Source organism: Chiloscyllium plagiosum, unplaced genomic scaffold (assembly GCF_037043375.1).
Source record: "Chiloscyllium plagiosum isolate Xiang-an unplaced genomic scaffold, Cpla_swu_hap1 HiC_scaffold_9, whole genome shotgun sequence".
Lineage (NCBI taxonomy): Eukaryota > Metazoa > Chordata > Chondrichthyes > Orectolobiformes > Hemiscylliidae > Chiloscyllium > Chiloscyllium plagiosum.
The window spans coordinates 73,509,601-73,529,224 of NW_028270147.1; the positions used below are offsets into that span (position 1 = coordinate 73,509,601).

Here is a 19,624-nt window from a genome sequence, read left to right on the forward strand (position 1 = left end):
TCTGAAGTACCTAGTCGAAGGGCTTTGACTGCCTTTAGGAATAGGAGTCCAAGTAACTCTTACCCCCTCCCTGATTATCTAAAGATTAGATTCCAGTTCTTCAAATTTGAGCTGGAGTTCCTTAAGATATTTAATGCAGATGTGGTTGACATGGATCACACAGGTGCCTCCCAGCTACAGTTCCAATACATCACTTGCCCTGTCAGCTTTATTGTGTTGTACTTTAACTTATTATGTTTCCATTTAAAAAATTTCAATCGACTGTACCAAAGCACTTATACCAAAGTAGTTTAGCAAGTTAAACTATAAATCTAATTCAATACTTCTATCTCCCCTGTACTGGTTCAAATACTGTGTTTTGATGGATATAACCTTAAAAACTCGCCAGTTATCTATCTGCCCTCTTAATTGAAGCCTTGAACACCCGCCAGCGTCTGGAGGCTACACCCAGTTTCCAAGTTAGCACTTGTACCTCATTGCATTCTGGCCTTGTTATACTCTGTTCCCACACAAAGTGATATTTATGGTGCACTAGGTGTAAGCCTGAAATAACTTGGTTTCTGCAAAATAAGCATGAGAAATACTGGGTGAATCTGGAACATCTATTCTTGCCCTTCCCTGACCCCACCCTAGAACTGCCTACCATGAAATAGTATGTTTCTATCCAGCTTCATAGCCAGGCACACACTAAGACTCTGTCAATGGCTTATCAGGCATATTCATATGCATATTGTATTGTTGGAAGTTAGAAACAAGTGTTTACGTGTGACATGGATCATGTGTTTGTAAAACAAATTTGATGGGATTCTGTTATAAGATGATCACTGCTTATTTGCTTTCGCTTTCCGTTAAAGGTACTACAGAGGAGAACCTGAGAAAGCTTATCCAGCATGGAAAGGTTACAGAGTACCATAATATTATTGAAAATTGGAAGTTTCTTGACGTACCCATTTTCTCTGTAAGTTAAACCATCAGACCAGTTATTAAATGACTTCATATTTTTATATTTGGTTTTGGTTGGACTTCACACTGGAAGTGAGGCAGAAGTGAATTTTTAAAAACCATGGGAGCTATTTTATCACCTTTGGAGGAAATGTGTTGATTGACAAATTTAAACCGACAGATGAATTTTACTGTCAGCTCCTCTTAGATTTTTTCTTTCCTTTTTGCACAGAAGGGCCAATAATTTATTTAACTGAAAAATGTGAACATAATCATGTCTGACAATGTTAAAAATCACACAACACCAGGTTATAGTCCAACAGGTTTAATTGGAAGCACACTAGCTTTCGGAGCAACGCTCCTTCATCAGGTGTTTGTCGCTCCGAAAGCTAGTGTGCTTCCAATTAAACCTGTTGGACTATAACCTGGTGTTGTGTGATTTTTAACTTTGTACACCCCAGTCCAACACCGGCATCTCCGAATCATGTCTGACAATGATATTGTTAGCATTTGCTTAAAATGTTTCCCTACTAATGCATGCCTTTTGCCAGGCTGATGGTCAGAACCATAAACTTTCTCGGAAGGATCGCAGTGACGAGGAGAGCTACCAGCTTTCCAGATGGACACCATTCATTAAAGATATCATGGAGGTAACATTATCTGAAGTATAAATACACAATACTTCTCTTTATTTGAATACATTGTTATGTTTTATAGCATTAAAGTCATTAGAATATTTTAAAAATGTTTGTTCATAATGATAACAACATAATTTAGTTGCAAACATTGCTATTACAAATAGTTCCTGGAATATAGTCAAGCAGCTCCCAATTACATTTACTTCAATAGTGTGTTGCTCTAATTTGAAACTCCATAATTATAACTTAAATCTATATTTTTAATAGTTTTGCAGGTATTAACTTGTCTTTTCCATTGTCATTCCCTATGACTGTAACTGTCACTGTACGTTCTGACCTACTGTGTCTTGGCTGCTGTGTCAAATAATGTCTTAATTTTAAAAACCTCAGACTTGTTTGCAAATCCCTCCATGGCCTCACCCTTACCTGTCTCTGTAGTCTTCTCCAGTCCCACATTCATAGAATCATAGAATCCCTACAGTGTGGAAGCAGGCTATTTGACCCATTGAGTCCACATCGACACTCCAAAAAGCATCCCACTCAAACCCACCTCCTACCCTATCCATGTAACCCTGCATTTCCCATGGCTAATCCACCTCGCCTGCACATCCCTGGACACTATGGGGCAATTTAGCATGGCCAATCCACCTAATCTGCACGTTTTTGGATTGTGGGAGGAAACCGGAGCACTCAGAAAGCCCACGCAAACTCCAGTCACCTGAGACTGGAATTGAGCCCGGGTCTCTGGTGCTGTGAGACAGCAGTACTAACCACTGAGCCACTGTGTGCCCTCTGTTTCTCTAATTCTGGCCTCTTACTCATCCCCAAACTTAATGCTTCTGTCATTGGGTGCCATGTTTTCAGTAACCTAAAGCACTGAGCTCTGGAGCATAGTAACTACACCTCTCTTCCCCTCGACCCTCTACTGCACTTCCTTCCTTTGAGACATTCCTTTAAAACCTGTTGTTTGACCAAGCTTTGCTTCGTCTGATCTTGCATTTCTGTACATGGCTTATTGTCATACTTAGTTTTATATTACCCTGAGACATCTTTTATCATTAAAGGCGCAATATGAATTAAAGTTTTTTCACTTTCTTTTTCTTTCTTCCCATTTCCCCCTCCCCCACTCACAATCTTTAAAATTTGTGTCAACAACAGACTGCTTTTCTGATTTCCTTCAACAGAGAGAGCAACATTGTATCTGATTTATTTTGTTTGCCTTAATTAAATTAATTAATAAAGTAAAGGCAGGATGTAAGAGGAAATCTGGTGCTTGCCGAGACAGCAACATGCTCTCAGTTAAATGAATGAGGCAGCTGCTGTCCAATACTGACAGTGTCACTGGGAGTGGGTGGCCACTGCCGGTATTGTACTCGGGTTGACACTGTATCTCTGGAGGGAATAGAGGGTGCAGCAATGAGTGGGGCTTGCAGATAAGGGTTTACAGATCGGGGAGGGAGTGCCTTCCCACAAAGGACCTCCTTTCCTGATGCTGGGTCCCTTGCTTGGGTGCTGTGTCTGAGTACAAGGGACCTCCTTCCTGCCAGAAAACTATGGACAAATCTGTTAGCTAGAAGATGGGCTGGATTCCAAGTTCCTCATTCAAGTAGTGGCAGGGTGAGGTCCTTAAGTGGGATGAGTTGAGGATGGGAGGAATTTCCACCCTCAAGCCTCTTGCTTGATTAAGGGTAGGGGGGAGAAGGTGGAGAAATGGGGTGGAAATAGATTTGGATGCAAATATAGATGGGTGGGTTAGTAAGTTTGCGGACCATGTGGAGATTGGTGGAGTTGTGGATAGTGTAGAAGGTTGTCAAAGGATACAACGGGATATAGATCAGTTGCAGTTATGGGCGGAGAAATGGCCAATGGAGTTTAATCCGGATAAGTTTGAGGTGCTGCACTTTTGAACATCAAATGTTAAGGAAAAGTATACAGTTAATGGCAGGACCCTGAACAGCACTGGTGTACTGTGGAATCTTAGGGTTCAAGTCCATAGCTCCCTGAAAGTGGCCATGCAAGTAGATAAGGTGAGAAAGAAGACATATGGCATGTTTGTCTTTACTGGTTGGGGAATTAAGTATAAGAGTCAGGATGTCATGTTGCAGCTTTATAAGACTTTGGTTATGCCACACTTATAGTATTACATTCAGTTCTGGTTGCCACGTGATAGGAAAGATGTGGAGGCTTTGGAGGGGGTCCAGAAAAGGATGCTGCCTTGATAAAATGGTATGAGCTATAAAGAGAGGCTGGAAAAAACACATTATTTTGTCTGGAGCGACGGAGGCTGAGGAGAGACTTGTTTTAAATCCATAAAATTGAGAGTTGCACAGATAGGGTTCATGTTCAGAATATTTTTCCCAGAGTTAAAATGCCTAAAACTAGGGGGCATGCATTTAAAATGAGGGGGGAAAAGTTCAAAGGAGATGAGAGGCAAGTTTTTTTTAACACAATGTAGTAGGAGTCTGGAATGTGGTGGTGGTGGTGGAGGCAGATACGGTAGGGGAGTTTAAGGGACCTTGAGATAAGTACATGAATGAGCAAGGAAAGGAGGGATATGGACTAAGGGCAGGCGGAAGGGATGAGTTTAATTTGACGTCATGTTCTGCACAACACCAAAGGACCCGTTCCTGTACTGTAAAGTTCTATGTTCTACATCAGGGTAATATAACAGAATGCAGAATATAGTGTTACGGCTACAGGGAAGGTGTAGAGATACATCAACTCTAATATTAAAATCCAAGCAGCAGTCTTTAAATAATTATTGAGGAGGACCAAACACGGCTTGAAACTTAGCTTCATTAGGAGACTTAGGAACATCTCAGGAATTAGAGAGTTCAGTTTTGTCAAAACTCAACTTTGAATTGAGCTTGTTTGCAATTTATATATTTTGACAGTCCGACCAACTCCAAAGCAATAGGATGGACTGTTAGCCCAATAAATAAATCCATGGAATAGGAGCTTGTGTGTAGTTAGGGCTGCTGATCTGAAAGTTAATGAATTTTCAGCAAGTGTATAAAATTGAATGGCTTATCATTCCTAATGTCAGTGAACTCCTTGGAGAGATGAATACCATTTGGAAACTCTAAGATTAGTGAAACATAAACATCTCAGCCACACATCAGAGACTGATTTTAGAGATGATTTGGAGATGCCAGTGTTGGACTGGAGTGTACAAAGTTAAAAATCTTACAATACCAGGTTATAGTCCAACAGGTTTAATTGGAAGCACTAGCTTTTGGAGCGCTGCTCCTTCAACAGCAGTGCTCCGAAAGCTAGTGCTTCCAATTAAACCTGTTGGACTATAACCTGGTGATGTGTGATTTCTGATTTTAGAGAAATCTAGATAATCATGAACGTGATTTTGGTGAGAGAGACCAAATGATAAGCTTTCTAAAAATAATCTGAGATTTAGTAGCAACGTCAGTAGCATTATGAAGTTCAGATTTAAGGTCATTAATTGGAAAGTAAGAACAAAACATAAGGATTGAGATCAGAAGTATAATTAGATCCTCCAACATTCAATATCACATTTATTCTCAATTTCACATTTCTGTCTACACCACATGAAGCCCTGAGAGACCAAAAAACTGTCTTTATCTTAAATATATTCATTGGACACTCTCAAAAGTGTGGGGTAGTGAATTCCAAAGTTGCAGAAGTCCTTTAGTGAAGGAAATTCTCCTCCTATCTGTCATAAATGGTCACCCCCTTGTCCTAAAACTGTGTTCGAGATTCTCCAGCTACATAGAAGAAACTGTGTGCTTACCCAGTCAAGTCCCTGGAGAGTCTTGCATTCTTCAACGAGATCTCTCATACTCTCACTCCAAGTGAAATTTCCTGAGACTTAGATAGGACTCCTAGAACAACTCAATCGTCTTGGTTAGCAATCTAGTGAACCTTTACTACACGGTCTCCAGTACAAGTATATCTTTTTTAAATACGGAAACCAACACCTATGCAATTGTAGCAACACTTTTCCATTCTTGTCCTAAAATCTCTTTGCAGTAAAGGGCAGTGAGCAAAATGCCTTCCTAGTTGTCTGTTGTATAAGCATCTCAACCTTATGTTTTTGTACAAGGATACGCAAGTCCCTCTGAACATCAACGTCTCAATCCTTTAAAAAAAAAGTTCTATACTTGCTGCCATAGTGAATAACTTTATGCTGTCCCACAGCCAACTTGTAGCCCACTATGTGACCTTCCGGCTGTTTCCAAGGAAAACAAAATTGGGAGTAACTGAAAGAGAGTATATTCAAGTTCTAACTCTTGCTTAGAATTCAAAATGCTAAAAGCATTGTTCCAGGACTGGATACTAGAGATTGGTGATAATACCCTGTTTCCTGCATTTGAACTACTTTTCCTGTAGGAGAATGTTTGGCCAGAGCAATACCCAACATTCCTGCAAGTTTACGCATAACCAGATTAACATAAGCATTTTCAAGCTGCAGTCTACTAGTGGCACATTTATCTTATAGAAAGAGGATAGTAGGCTAGTGCATCTACTCTGAGGGATAGATGTTCACAAAGATTTTACTTAAAAGATTTGGCTATCTTCCTTCAAATGAATGTTTCTTTTTTTTTTGAGAGTTTATTCTCTAGTATCTTGTTCTTTATTTGTGTCACACCGTTATTGGCCAAGAAGATAGATAGATGTCCTGTTTTATAACTGGCCACAAGTTGCTCTTCTGTAAGAGAGACTGGATCAGGTAGGACTGTATTCGCTGGAGTTTAAAGAATGAGGGGGGAATCTCGGCGAAACCTATAAAATTCTAACAAGGTTAGACAGGATAGATGCAGAAAAGGTGCTTACAGTGATGGGGACATCCAGAAACAGAGGTGACAGTTTAAGGATATGGGGAGGCCTTTCAGAACTGGGAGAAGGAGAAACCTGTTGAGACATAATTGTATTGAATGGTGGAGCAGGCTTGAAGGGCTGAATGGCCTACATCCCCTATTTTCTCTGTTTATCTGTAATTCTTTGAGTAACAGGGCCGCACATCTTAGAAGTATTTCTTTTTTCAAAAATCAAGACACTTCAGATAATTAGTTTAATAAACAGTTACTTTGACAATTGATAATCGCATTTGCTAAGCTGTTCCAAAATGATGAGTGAATGGTAAAAATGTGACTAAGCAATTTAGCACCTTGAAATTTATAGCACTTGATCCTGGAACAATACTAACTGTTGACTCAATCTGAAATTTACATCAATTTAATCTGTTCACTTGCAATTTGGGATAATGTTTCCAGGAAATAAAATAGATACTCTTGATGCATGATGTTATTGGCCTGTGAAATGGTATTTATGTTGAATGAAATGTCTTAAACTATTTTGATGCATCTCTGATATTATTGTCATTAAGAATTGAGGTGGTGTACATGCTGAAAAGGAGTTATTTGAATCAACCTGTATAAAGTGCTTCATTTACCATTTGTACATTTTCATGAATTAGCCCATTCAGAACTCTACATAAAACATTATAGCACAGTACAGGCCCTTTGGCCCTTGATGTCGCGCTGACCTGTGAAACTAGTCTGAAGCCCATCTAACCTACACTATTCCATCCTCATCCAATATGCCTACTCAATGACCATTTACATGCCCTTAAAGTTGGTAAGTGTACTACTGTTGTAGGCAGTGCATTCCATGCCCCAACTACTCTGAGTAAAGAAACTACCTCTGACATCTGTCCTATATCTGTCACCCCTCAATTTAAAGCTATGTCCCGCTGTGCTAGTCGTCGCCATCCGAGGGAAAAGGTTCTCACTGTTCAACCTACCTAACCCTCTGATTATCGTTACCTCTCAACCTTCTCCTGTCTAATGAAAACAGCCTCAAGTCCCTCAGCCCTTCCTCGTATGACCTTTCCTCCATACCAGGCAACATCCTCGTAAATCTCCTCTGAACCCTTTCCAAAGCTTCCACATCCTTTCTATAATGCAGTGACCAGAACTGTACGCAGTACTGCAATACTGCAACTGTGGCCACACCAGAGTTTTGTACAGCTGTAGCATAACCTCATGGCTCCAAAACTCAATTCCTCTACCAATAAAAGCTAACACACCATATGCCTTCTTAACAACCCTATCAACCTGGGTGTTAACTTTCAAGGATCTATGTACCTGGGCACAGAGATCTCTCTGCTCTTCTACACTACCAAGAATCTTACCATTAGCCCTGTGAATGACCTCACATTTTTCCACATTAAACTCCATTTGCCACCTCTCAACCCAGCACTGCAGCTTATCTATATTTCTCTGTAACCTACAACATCCTTCGGCACTATCCACAACTCTACCGACCACAACTCATCCACAAATTTACTAACCCATCCTTCTATGCCCTCATCCGGGTCATTTATAAAAATGACAAACAACAGTGGACCCAAAACACAGCCTTGCAGAAGCCTACTAGTAACTGAACTCCAGGAGGAACATTTCCCATCAACCACCACCCTATATCTTCTTTCAGCAAGCCAATTTCTGATCCAACCTCTAAATCACCCTCAATCACATGCCTCTGTATTTTGTGCAATAGTCCACGGTGGGGAACCTTACCAAACACCTTACTAAAATCCATGTACACCACATCAATTGCTTTCCACCCATCCACCTGTTTGGTAACCTTCTCAAAGAACTCAATAAGGTTTGTGAGGCGCAACCTAGCCTTCACAAAACTGTGTTGACTATCCCGAATCAACTTATTCTTTTCTACATGATTATAAATCCTATCTCTTATAACCCTTTCCAACACTTTACCTACAACCGAAGTAAGGCTCACAGGTCTATAATTTCCAGGGTTGTCTCTACTCACCTTCTTGAACAAGGGAACAACATCTGCTATCCTCCAGTTTTCTGGCACTATTCCTGTAGACAATGACAACAAAGAGATCAAAGCCAAAGGCTCAGCAATCTCTTTCCTGGCTTTCCAGAGAATCCTAGGATAAATTCCATCCAGCCCAGGGGACTTATCTATTTTTACCCTTTCCAGAATTGCTAACACCTCCTCCTTATGAACCTCAATCCCATCTAATTTAGTAGCCTATATCTCAGCATTTTCCTTGACTGCATTGTCTTTTTCTAGTGTGAATACTGACAGAAAGTATTCATTTAGCGCTTCCCCATCTCCTCTGACTCCATGCCCTAATCTTACTGTAGTCATCCTTTTATTCCTGATGTCCTTTAGAAAGCCTTAGGGTTTTCCTTTATCCTGTTCGCCTATGATTTCTCATGTCCTCCCCTGGCTCTTCTTAGCTCTCTCTTTAAGTCTTTACTGGCTAACTTGTAACTCTCAAGCACCCTAACTGAGCCATCACACCACCTCCTAATATTAGCCCCCTTCTTCCTCTTGACAAGAGATTCAGCTTCCTTAGTAAACCACAGCTCCCACTCTCGACAACCTTCTCCCTGCCTGTCTGGTACATACTTATCAAGGACCCACAGAAGCTGGTCCTTGAATAAGCTCCACATTTATAATGTGCCCATCTCTTGCAGTTTCCTTCCCCATCCTAAATCTTGCCTCATCGCATTGTAATTGCCTTTCCCCCAGCTATAACTCTTTGCCCTGCAGTATATACCTATCCCTTTCCATCGCAAAAGTAAACATAACCAAATTGTGGTCACTGTCACCAAAGTACTCACCTACCTCCAAATCTAACACCTGACCAGGTTCATTACCCAATACCAAATCTAATGTGGCGCCTCACCCTTTGTTGGTCTGTCTACATACTATGTCAGAGCTGAAAATGTGTTGCTGGAAAAGCGCAGCAGGTCAGGCAGCATCCAGGGAACAGGAGAATCGACATTTCGGGCATAAGCCCTTCTTCAGGAATTATATCATACTATGTCAGGAAGCCCTCCTGCATACATTGGACAAAAACTGACCCATCTAACAGTACTTGAACTATAGTATTCCCAGTTAATATTTGGAAAGTTAAAAGTCCCCATAACAACTACCCAGTCACTCTGGCTCCTATCAAGGATTATCTTGACTATCCTATCCTCTACATCTCTGGAACTATTTAGAGGCTTATAGAAAATTCCCAACAGGGTAAGCTCCTCTCCTTTTCTTGTGTCTAATCTCAGCCCATACTACCTCAGTAGACGAGTCCTCAAATGTCCTTTCTGCCACCGTAACACTGCCCTTGACTAACAGTGCCACACCACCCCTTCTTTTACCATTTTCCCTGTTTTTACTGAAACATCTAAATCCCGGAACCTGCAATAACCATTCCTGTCCCTGCTCATGTCCTATGTCATTTGTCAACATAACATACTTGAGCAATAATGTTTGGGCAGGACTGAATAATTTTGAGCATTTGCCATATCACTTGTGGCATAGTATTTATTTGTATAGTTTATGTGAAATTTTTATTTGCTTTCCTATTTTCTTTCCTAATGATTGGATTGGGTGGGATTGGAGCTTCGACACCAGTGCCCCTGTGCAGAACTGGAGTAGTCTTGCATTGTGAAAATGATGCTGTCCTTTCATTAAATCATAGTCCCCTCTTTCCTGTTCAAGTGGATGTTAATTGTATTCTGCTGTTTGATAAAGTACAGAAAGTTGACTAGGACAAGGTTTTTCCCTGAACTGTGTCCATTTTGTTGTGAGATATCTAGATTTCCAGAAAATGGAATGAATGCCAAAGATGAGGTTTTGTAATCACCTGCAGAATGTTTAGACTGCAGATTCTAGACTAATGTAAGTAAGAGCAAAAGAAGTCTGATCTTCCCTATCATCAGAATTAACACACTGGCTTAGAGAGTTGATTCTATGGGGGTAGAATTGGAGAAATTGACCATCAGCTTTTAGTCTGTCACGAATCTGTATAGTTTGAAATAATGAGAAGATTGCCTAACCAGATAAGAAGGGGGATCTCGCACAAGAGGGAATGCAATTTTATACAGAAAACAAAGCTGGTTAAAAGGCCAATCCTGATTAAAGTAAGACCATAAGGAATAGGAAAAGAATTAGGCCATTTGGCCCACCAAGTCTGCTCTGCCATTCGTCATGGCTTGTATATTTCTCAGTCCCATTCTTCCTCCCTGTGACCTTCAATCTCCTTACTAAATCAAGAACCTATCTATCTCTGTCTTAATTACACTCAATAATTTTGCATCAGAAGGCTGTTGAGGCCATGACTTCCACAGATTTGCCAACTTCAGGCTGAAGAAATTCCTCCTCATCTTAGGTCTATAGGGTTGTTGCTTCGCTCTGAGGCTTTGCCCTTGGATCCCAGTTTCTTCTAGTGGAGCCATCTTCTCCATGTCCACCCTATCAAGGCCTCTCAGTATTCTGTGAATTTCAGTGAGATTCCCACCCCCCCATCCTTCTTAACTCCATCTATTAAAGACCCAGAGTCCTCAACTGCTGAACAACTTAAAACAAAGAATATCAGACAAACGTTGTGAAAATGTGGAATGCGCTACCAATGGACCATAGATGCTGAATGCGCTATAGTGTTTGAGTGTGATAGTATTTTTTAAGAAAGAAAAGTTTTAAAGGATATGGAGAATAGCAAAGGAACAGATTAAAATGAAATAAAGAGCTGCTCTGGTTAATTAACTGACATGCAGGTATTATTCCGGGTTTTTTGTTCCTTGTTGTTAGCCAGATTTTATGATAAAGTTGTGTTTTAAACAGTAGTCCTAATCAATGCTATTGTCATTGATTTATCTATACTTGATTTATCTATTGCTTTATCTATACATTCTACTGTCTCCTATTACACATTCTACTGTCTGTTTGAAACCTCAGAACATTGAACACTATGGTTTATAAATGTGACGATTTTGTTTTGTACAGGATTCCATTGCAAACAAGCTTAATTCCCTGGAATGGCCTCAGTGCTCAGGCTGTAGTTCTGCTCGGAATGACTCTGGAGCTGTAAGGTATGAATTTTCTTTAACTATTAAGCAGTTGTGAAACTTTTTCTGCAACTTCAGTAAAGTTAATAGAAGTTTGAAAAGGACAAAATTGTTAATTATGAATATAGACTTTAACTTTTTACTGACCAATTGAATACAAAGAAAACATTATAAAACAGTTTGTGTCCCAACTTTTAATTAGATCATATGTTACTGTTTCAGATGTACCTGTAGAGATTTCATAGGTTGTTGTACAATAGCAGTGGATTGACTATTTTGTTTGTGATTTTCTTAATGAAAGGAGAATTAGTATTTTGTCAAAGAACCTTGAATGGATTCGTTTTGATATTTTTTGGGTTAAAAGGTAAAATTGTACAATTCAGTAATGCAAGACTTATAATTTGTGGATTAAAACAAAATTCTTGGTATTTCCAATGGACCATTGCTGTTGTGATCACCTTTTGACAGAACGTGTCCATTGATTGTAGTGAGCAGAGATGGAAATGTTTCAAATGTAGTGTTGAGCTCATGTCTAGGGAATTGGTTAATGGAACCTCTTAGTAAAGTGCATCTTTTACTTTGGCATTCCTGATTTCATAATGTTGAATTTCCAGTTTTTCTAATACTTTTCTAAGGGAAATATCCAGAAAGACTGTCGTCTTACAAGGATAACGTGTATTTTGATTTGATTGACCTCAGGAGGTAGACACTATTTAATGAGGAGTACCTAAAAGAACGTCATACTTCAGAACCAGGAGCAGAGAAAGAGCCTCTTTTGACCCATACAGCTGACAATAGCTCTTGCAAAGAGAAATCTAGTTCATTTCACTGCCCCATTCTTTTTCTATATCCATGCAATTTCTCCTCCATTAAATGTCTGTTTGAAGAAATTAGGAAATTTATATGCAACTGTTAGGCTACAGAGAAAATGAAAGAAATTCCACAGGGTTTGGAGGGATATGGGCTGTGTCCGGCAGGTGAACTAGATTGGGTTGGGATATCTGCTCGGCATGGACGAGTTGGACCGAAGGCGCTCTTTCCGTGCAGTACATCTCTATGACTGTATATTAACTAATTATGTCTTTTCCTGTTTAGTGCTCGTCAGGGGAACAAAAGCAATATTCAAGATGACCGTAGAGGTGTGAAACTAATCATATTCATAATAGGAGGTGTCACTTACTCGGAAATGCGTTCTGCATATGAAGTTTCTCAGAGCAATGTTAAGCATTGTGAAGTGATTGTTGGTAAGTACTTCTAAAATCTCTTTGTTAATAGTTTTGCCTTTGTGTATTTAGGCTTTAATGTTGAGAGTAAGATTTTAGCTCTTTTGTTTGACCCTGTGTGATCTAATTCAAGTTTAAAGGAAGCACATTTTTATGGACCAGGCCAGCCCCCCCATAAAACATTTCAAGAAAGTGGCCCGGACCCTAGTTTTTCTAGTTGTTTTAAGCAGGTATAATGTGGATATTCCAGGTAGGATACAGCTGGTCAAACCATTCAGTTTCAAATAAGACAGAATGAATTTACAAGATTACTGAATGAAACACAAACAGAAGAGAACAAAATACAGAATAATGTAACCTATCCGAAAACCCAATAGATCATCCCAACTTAAGGATGCTGTTCCGAATACTTGCAACAAACCCCATAAACACTCCTTGGCACAAAAGGTAAAATCAAAATTAGGGTCTTCGAAGAGAGATGTCAGCGAGAGAGGAGGATCAGCCTGGACCTGCTTCTATGGTTCCAGCAGCTTTTTCACCTGCCTGACTGCTTTCAGTGAATAGCCAGACTAAACCATAGACATGCTGAGCTGGGAAAACTGGTCACTCCCCTTTCATTGTACCAGTGTTTTTTTTTAAATGCTAAAGCCTTTTGCCTGAGGCAGAATCTGTTAGCTATTATCAAACTTGCCCTAAAACACATTGAAACCCAAACTTATTGGAACTTGTGTCTTTTCCGACCCCTCTGGGGGAAAAAAAAACAAGAACAGCATAACCTTATTCAAGGAGCAGCATCATCACAACATGGTGAATATTTATGCAAGAGTGAGAAACTAACCTGGTTTTGGGAGAAGTAGATTAAGCTTTAAGCCAATGTGCACATGGATAATGTCATGCAGTTGCAAATTGCCAAACTGACACACAGGTTTATTCTGCAGGGTCAACTCATATTCTTACACCCACAAGACTACTAGATGATCTGCAGAACCTGAACAAATGAAAGCGAAATGTTTGAATTAAACCAGTCACATATAGATTTCAGCAAATACGAAAGACAAGGTTTTGTATGGTTAATCTTATTTACCTAAATATTTTGATGATTTGGAATTCACAAATGTGTTGACTAGTGTAAAGTGCCTAAAGTAATGTAATTAAAATACTGTAAATTATGGCTCCAGCAGAGTTCCATTGACAAAGGATTTTCCCTTTAGATCTACTGCCTAAAACAGTTGTATACACAAGAATGCCAGACTGTAGTTTATAATTCGGGTGTCACTACTATTGCATGTATTTTATAAAAGCACTAACTATATGGGTGTATTTTCAGAGATTTATGTTGATTGTAGTCCTTGTATATTTTATAAACAGCATTTTGAATATATTGTCTAAAGTATATATTTATGTCTAACATGAGTCTTAAATAAAATTGTTAAATTTACAATTTCCAGTTGTAAAAGAAAAATATCTGTGTAATGAATGTTACAATGTAAATGCTTTTGACAAACTCCGTAAAACTTTGTCAAAGCTAGGGCTTTATTATGTGAAATCAATGTTCTTTAATTTTCCAAACAGGTAAAACTATGCACTTCTATAAACAAAGAAAACAAATTTAGAACTGGTGCAATCTGTAATGTGATTTCAGCACAGTATTAGAATAATGAAAATGTGCAGGATGTTCCTGGAAATTCCGTTATACTCACATGTATAGTTAAAATGCAACACATTTGTCAGCCTTGAGGCATAATCCACCCAGAAAGTGCATTGTATTTTTTTTGGGGTGCCAATGCAATTCTAGTATGCATATGATGTGACGGTAAAGGTCAGTGAGGGTAGGAGGGGTAGAATTCTTCTTGTGAGTCTTGTAACTATTTGCATAGGCTAATTCTCACTGCTTTATTTTGTTTATCCATTAAATGCTATAAAGGAGAGTGCACTTCAATATTTTTTGGAAAGTGCTGAACATCTGACAAAGTTATAAATTGTTTTGAATTTGTTCTATCTTCTGGCTAGCTATTAAACTAACAACTATACTGAGGTGTGTGTGTGGTACTTTCATGACATGGTCACATTTAGTGAATCAAATAGAATGTGTGATGTCTACTTTAAACTCCCTATTGAGACGTTTAGAAAGGTTGAATTTCTGTTGATGGAAATCTTAGTTGAGCAATTCCAGTGAACTAATACACTGTTCCACAGAGTTATTTGACATGGATTTGTGACTTTAATTCCTGCACACTCAGTCCTTAATCTCAGTAGTGTTTGTGAAAGTTGGGAAGTGGAACTCTTTTCAAAGATGGAAAAGATAAATTTACAGACATGTACACAAGATCTTTACAAAGACAAATCGTAGATCCTGGAAGATCACAGAATCCCAACAGTGTGGAAACAGATCTTTCAACCCAACAAGTCCACACTGACCCTCCGAAGACCAACCCCGACCCATCACCCTACCCTATATTTACCCCTGACTAATGCATCTGACCTCCACATCCCTGATCACTATGGGAATTTAGCATGGTTTGCATATCTTTGGATTGTGCAAGGAAACTGGAGCACCCGGAGGAGACCCAAACAGACATGGGGAGAATGTGCAAACTCCACCCAGACAATCGCCTGAGGCTGGAGTTAAACACGGGTCTCTGGCGCTAAGAGGCAGCAGTGCTAACCGCTGAGCCACTGTGCTGCCCCATCTGTCTTTGTTTGTTTTGAACCAGCAATGGAAGGGTTAAAAATGCACAAAGTGTGTTATTCACCTTGTTGCAAGCAACTGCATTGCTTAAGAGGCAGGTTTTTAATGTTACACCTGTATTTTAGAGGCATATGCTTGCTTCTGTCAGTCATAGCTTGGAATCAGAAGGTTGTGGGTTCACATCCTGAGATCTACTTTGAAACTCCATTTCTGGGGAATCCCGTGTTGTCAGAGGTGCTGTCTTGAAAATGAACGTGAATTTGAACAAAAGCAATGGAATTAGCCCTTGTGTCCTGGCCAATAGTTAGTATTCAATCAATAAATAGATTGACCGTTATCACATTTGCTGCAAACTTGTTTGAAGAAGTTTGCAATGTGCAGTTTAGCTGTCAAGTTTCCTACATTATACTTGTGACTTTACTTGAGCAGTTTTTGGTAGCTGTAAAATTTTGGATATCTGGTGGTCCTGAAAGAATTACATGCAATATGGTTGGCTACATAGTGACGGGGGCATTGCATACTGCTGTGCATTTAGCCAAGAATTAAAAGGTGGTGCTACCATTGGAAAGTATGAAGATGATTTAGGAATGTAAGACTCAGCATTCAGCCCTTTAAACCAGCTCTGCTATTCAATAAGATTATGGCTGATTTGATTGTGGTCTCAGTTCCACTTTCTAGTCTGCCTGTCATAACTCTTAGCTCTGTCTCAATCTTGAATAGACTCTCTGCCCCAGCCTCCACTGCTTTTTCAAGTCTACTTGTCATGGAATATTGAGGAGCATGAACTATTTGAACAAATTCTGTTTTTTGTAATCTTTAATCACAAGTAATTATTCTGAAATACAAGAATCATGATTCCACGCATGCATAATAAATGGTTTGTTTTAGGTTATGGCACTACCGAAATGGTCTTATTGCAATCTGAACAGAAGTGTATTGTATCTAACACAGTTCGTGCACAGCTTGTTCTCTAGTTATACATGTTAAATCTTAAAACTGTACGCAATTAAAGAAGTGGCCATTCAGCTTATTGATCCTGACTTTTTATTAAAGCATTCCAATCACATGCCTTAGAAACTATTAAAAAGTCATGGCATAAAAAGATGTCATTCATTCCATTGTGTCTGCTAATAAAACTAGTACTACATTCCAATCCCACCTTCCAGCACCTGATCCACAGCCTTGCAGGTTATAGCACTTCAGGTGCAGATCTTTTAAAGGTGTTGAGGGTTTCCGCTTCCGTCATCAAACCAGACACCATTCTATGGATGAAAAAAAATGCCCCCTCTAATCTTTCTACCAATTACCTTAAATCATCCCCTGGTTATTGACCCCTTTGTTGGGGAAATCAGTCTTTCCTGTCGTCTTTATCTAGCTCCTCTCATTATTTTGTACACCTCAATTAAGTCAAAAAATTCCATATTCTGAAAACCAGGTGGTCCCAAGCTTTTTGGATAAAGGATTGTATACCTGTACTAGCTAGATGGCTAGAGAACAGGCTGGACAACAGGAGACAGAGAATAGCAGTGGAAGGGAGTTTCTCAAAATGGAGAACTGTGACCAGTAGTGTTTCCCAAGGACCCATGCTGGGTCGACGATTGCTTGTGATATACATAAATGATCTGCAGGAAGGTATAGGTAGTCTGATGAGCAAATTTACAGATGACACTAAGATTGGTGGAGTAGCAGATAGTGAAGGGGACTGTCAGAATACAGCAGAATATAGATAGATTGGACAGTTGAGCGGAGAAATGGCAAATTAAGTTCCATCCGAGTAAATGAGAGGTGATGCATTTTGGAAGATCCAACTCTAGAGCGAACTATACAGCAAATGAAAAAGCTCTGGCGAAAATGATGTACAGAGGGATTAGGGTGTTCCGGTCCGTTGTTCCCTGAAGGTGGCAATGCAGGTCGATACAGTAGTCAAGAAGGCATATGCTTTCCTTCATCGGACAGTGTATTGAGTACAAGGGTTGGTAGGCCATGTTACAGTTGTGTAAGACTTGGGTTCAGCCACATTTGGAATAGTGTGTATGATTCTGGTTGTCACATTACTGGAGCGATGCTTTGGAGAAGGTGTAGAGGAGGTTCACCAGGATGTTGCCTTGTATAGAGGATGCTAGCTATGAAGCGAGGTTGAGTAGATTAGGATTATTTTCATTAGAAAGATGGAGATTGAGGGGAGATCTTATTGAGGTCTACAAAATCATGAGAAGCACAGACAGGGTGCATAGCAAGAAGTTTTTTCCCAAAAGGGGGGACTTGATTACTAGGGGTCATAAGTTCAAGGTGTGAGGGGAAAAGATTAAGGGAGATATGCATGGGAAGTTCTTTACTCTGCGGTCCAGGTACCTACCATCCTCTTTGTCAGCAGAGGTGGTACAGACAGGCATGATAGCGTCATGTAAAATGTATCTACACAGATACATGAATGGGCAGGGAGCAGAAGGGTACAGATCTTTGGAAAATAGGTGACACATTTGGATAGAGGATCTGGATCCACGCAGGCTTGGAGGGCTGAAGGGCCTGTTCCTGTGCTGTAATGTTCTTTGTACTTTGACTGTACACCAAATTCCAGCTGTGGATAGCATTTCATACCATTCCAGAATCACATCCCTGTTTTTGGATTCTATGTAGTGTCATCTGCAATTTTCTCAACCGTGCCTCCCACATCTAAGTTTAAATCATTGACGTGTATACCACAAACAACATAGGGCTCAATGCTGTGAACAGTGGAATGCTATCGGAAACTGCTTTCCATTCACAAAAATATCCATTGTCCATTACCCTTTGTTTTCTGTCAGTCAATTTTTGATCCAACTCATTACGTTCCCCTGTACACCATTAACTTTTATTTTTCTGATCGGTTTGCCATGTAGGACTTTGTCAGATGCCTTACTAAAATCCAAGTACGCAATACCCATAGCACTGCCTTCGTCAATTTTCTTTTTTACATTCTCAAACAATTCAATTAAGTTAGCAAGACATGACACTCCATTGCCAGAAATATACCTGTACTGCTGTCCCTGATTCATCTGCCTTTCTAAGTGACAGTTTGTAGAGTCATAGAGATGTATAGCATGGAAACACACTCTTCGGTCCAACCCGTCCAGGCCGACCAGATATCCCAACCCAATCTAGTCCCACCTGCTAGCACCTGGCCCATATCCCTCCAAACCCTTCCTATTCATATGCCCATCCAAATGCCTTTTAAATGTTACAATTGTACCAGCCTCCACCATTTCCTCTGGCAGCTCATTCCATACACGTACCACCCTCTGCGTGAAAAAGTTGCCCCTTAGGTCCCTTTTATATCTTTCCTCTCTCACCCTAAACCTGTGCCCTCTAGTTGTGGACTACCCTCCCCCCCCACCCCAAACCCATGGAAAAGACTTTGTCTATTTACCCTATCCATGCCTCTCATAATTTTGTAAACCTCTAAGGTCACCCCTCAGCCTCTGACGCTCCAGGGAAAACCGCCTCAGCCTGTTCAGCCTCTCCCTATAGCTCAGATCTTCCAACCCTGGCAACATCCTTGTACATCTTTTCTGAACCCTTTCAAGTTTCACAACATCTTTCCGATAGGAAGGAGATCAGAATTGCACGCAATATCCAACAGTGTCCTAACCAATGTCCTGAGTCTAGATTAGAGTGGTGCTGGAAAAGCACAGCAGGTCAGGTAGCATCTGAGCAGCAGAAGAATCGACATTTTGGGTAAAAGCCCTTCATCAGGAATAGAGGCAGGGAGCTTGTAGGGTGGAGAGATAAATGAGGGGGGGTGGGGGTGGGGAGAAAGTAGCATAGAGTACAATAGGTGAATGGGGGTGGGGATGGAGGTGATATGTCCTGTACAACCGTAACATGACCTCCCAACTCCTGTACTCAATACTCTGACAAATAAAAGAAAGCATACCAAATGCCGCCTTCACTATCCTAGCTACCTGTGACTCCACTTTCAAGGATCTATGAACTTGCACTCCAAGGTCTCTTTGTTCAGCCACACTCTCTAGGACCTTAACATTAAGGCTATAAGTGCTTAAAAGATTTCCTTTCCCAAAATGCAGCACCTGGCATTTGTCTAATTAAACTCCATCTGCAACTTCTCAGCCCATTGGCCCATCTGGTCAAGATCCTGTTGTAATCGGAAGTAACTTTCTTTGCTGTCCACTACACCTCCAATTTTGGTGTCATCTGCAAACTTACTAATTGTACCTCTTATGCTCGCATCCAAATCACTTATGTAAATGACAAAAAGTAGAGGACCCA

At 40.1% G+C, this 19,624-nt stretch overlaps 1 protein-coding gene across 1 annotated transcript in view; it reads left to right on the forward strand.

Annotated features, from left to right (window-relative positions):
• The window catches only part of stxbp3 (syntaxin binding protein 3), a 66,422-nt gene extending 50,039 nt beyond the window's left edge, over window positions 1–16,383 (forward strand). Inside the window, exons 15-19 of the mRNA XM_043699711.2 lie at window positions 855–958; window positions 1,494–1,592; window positions 11,385–11,470; window positions 12,542–12,690; window positions 13,608–16,383. Coding sequence (XP_043555646.1) covers window positions 855–958; window positions 1,494–1,592; window positions 11,385–11,470; window positions 12,542–12,690; window positions 13,608–13,669 — 500 coding nt within the window. The 3' untranslated portion in view covers window positions 13,670–16,383. The remainder of the gene's footprint in view (window positions 1–854; window positions 959–1,493; window positions 1,593–11,384; window positions 11,471–12,541; window positions 12,691–13,607) is intronic.
• The last annotated feature ends 3,241 nt before the right edge of the window (window positions 16,384–19,624 follow it).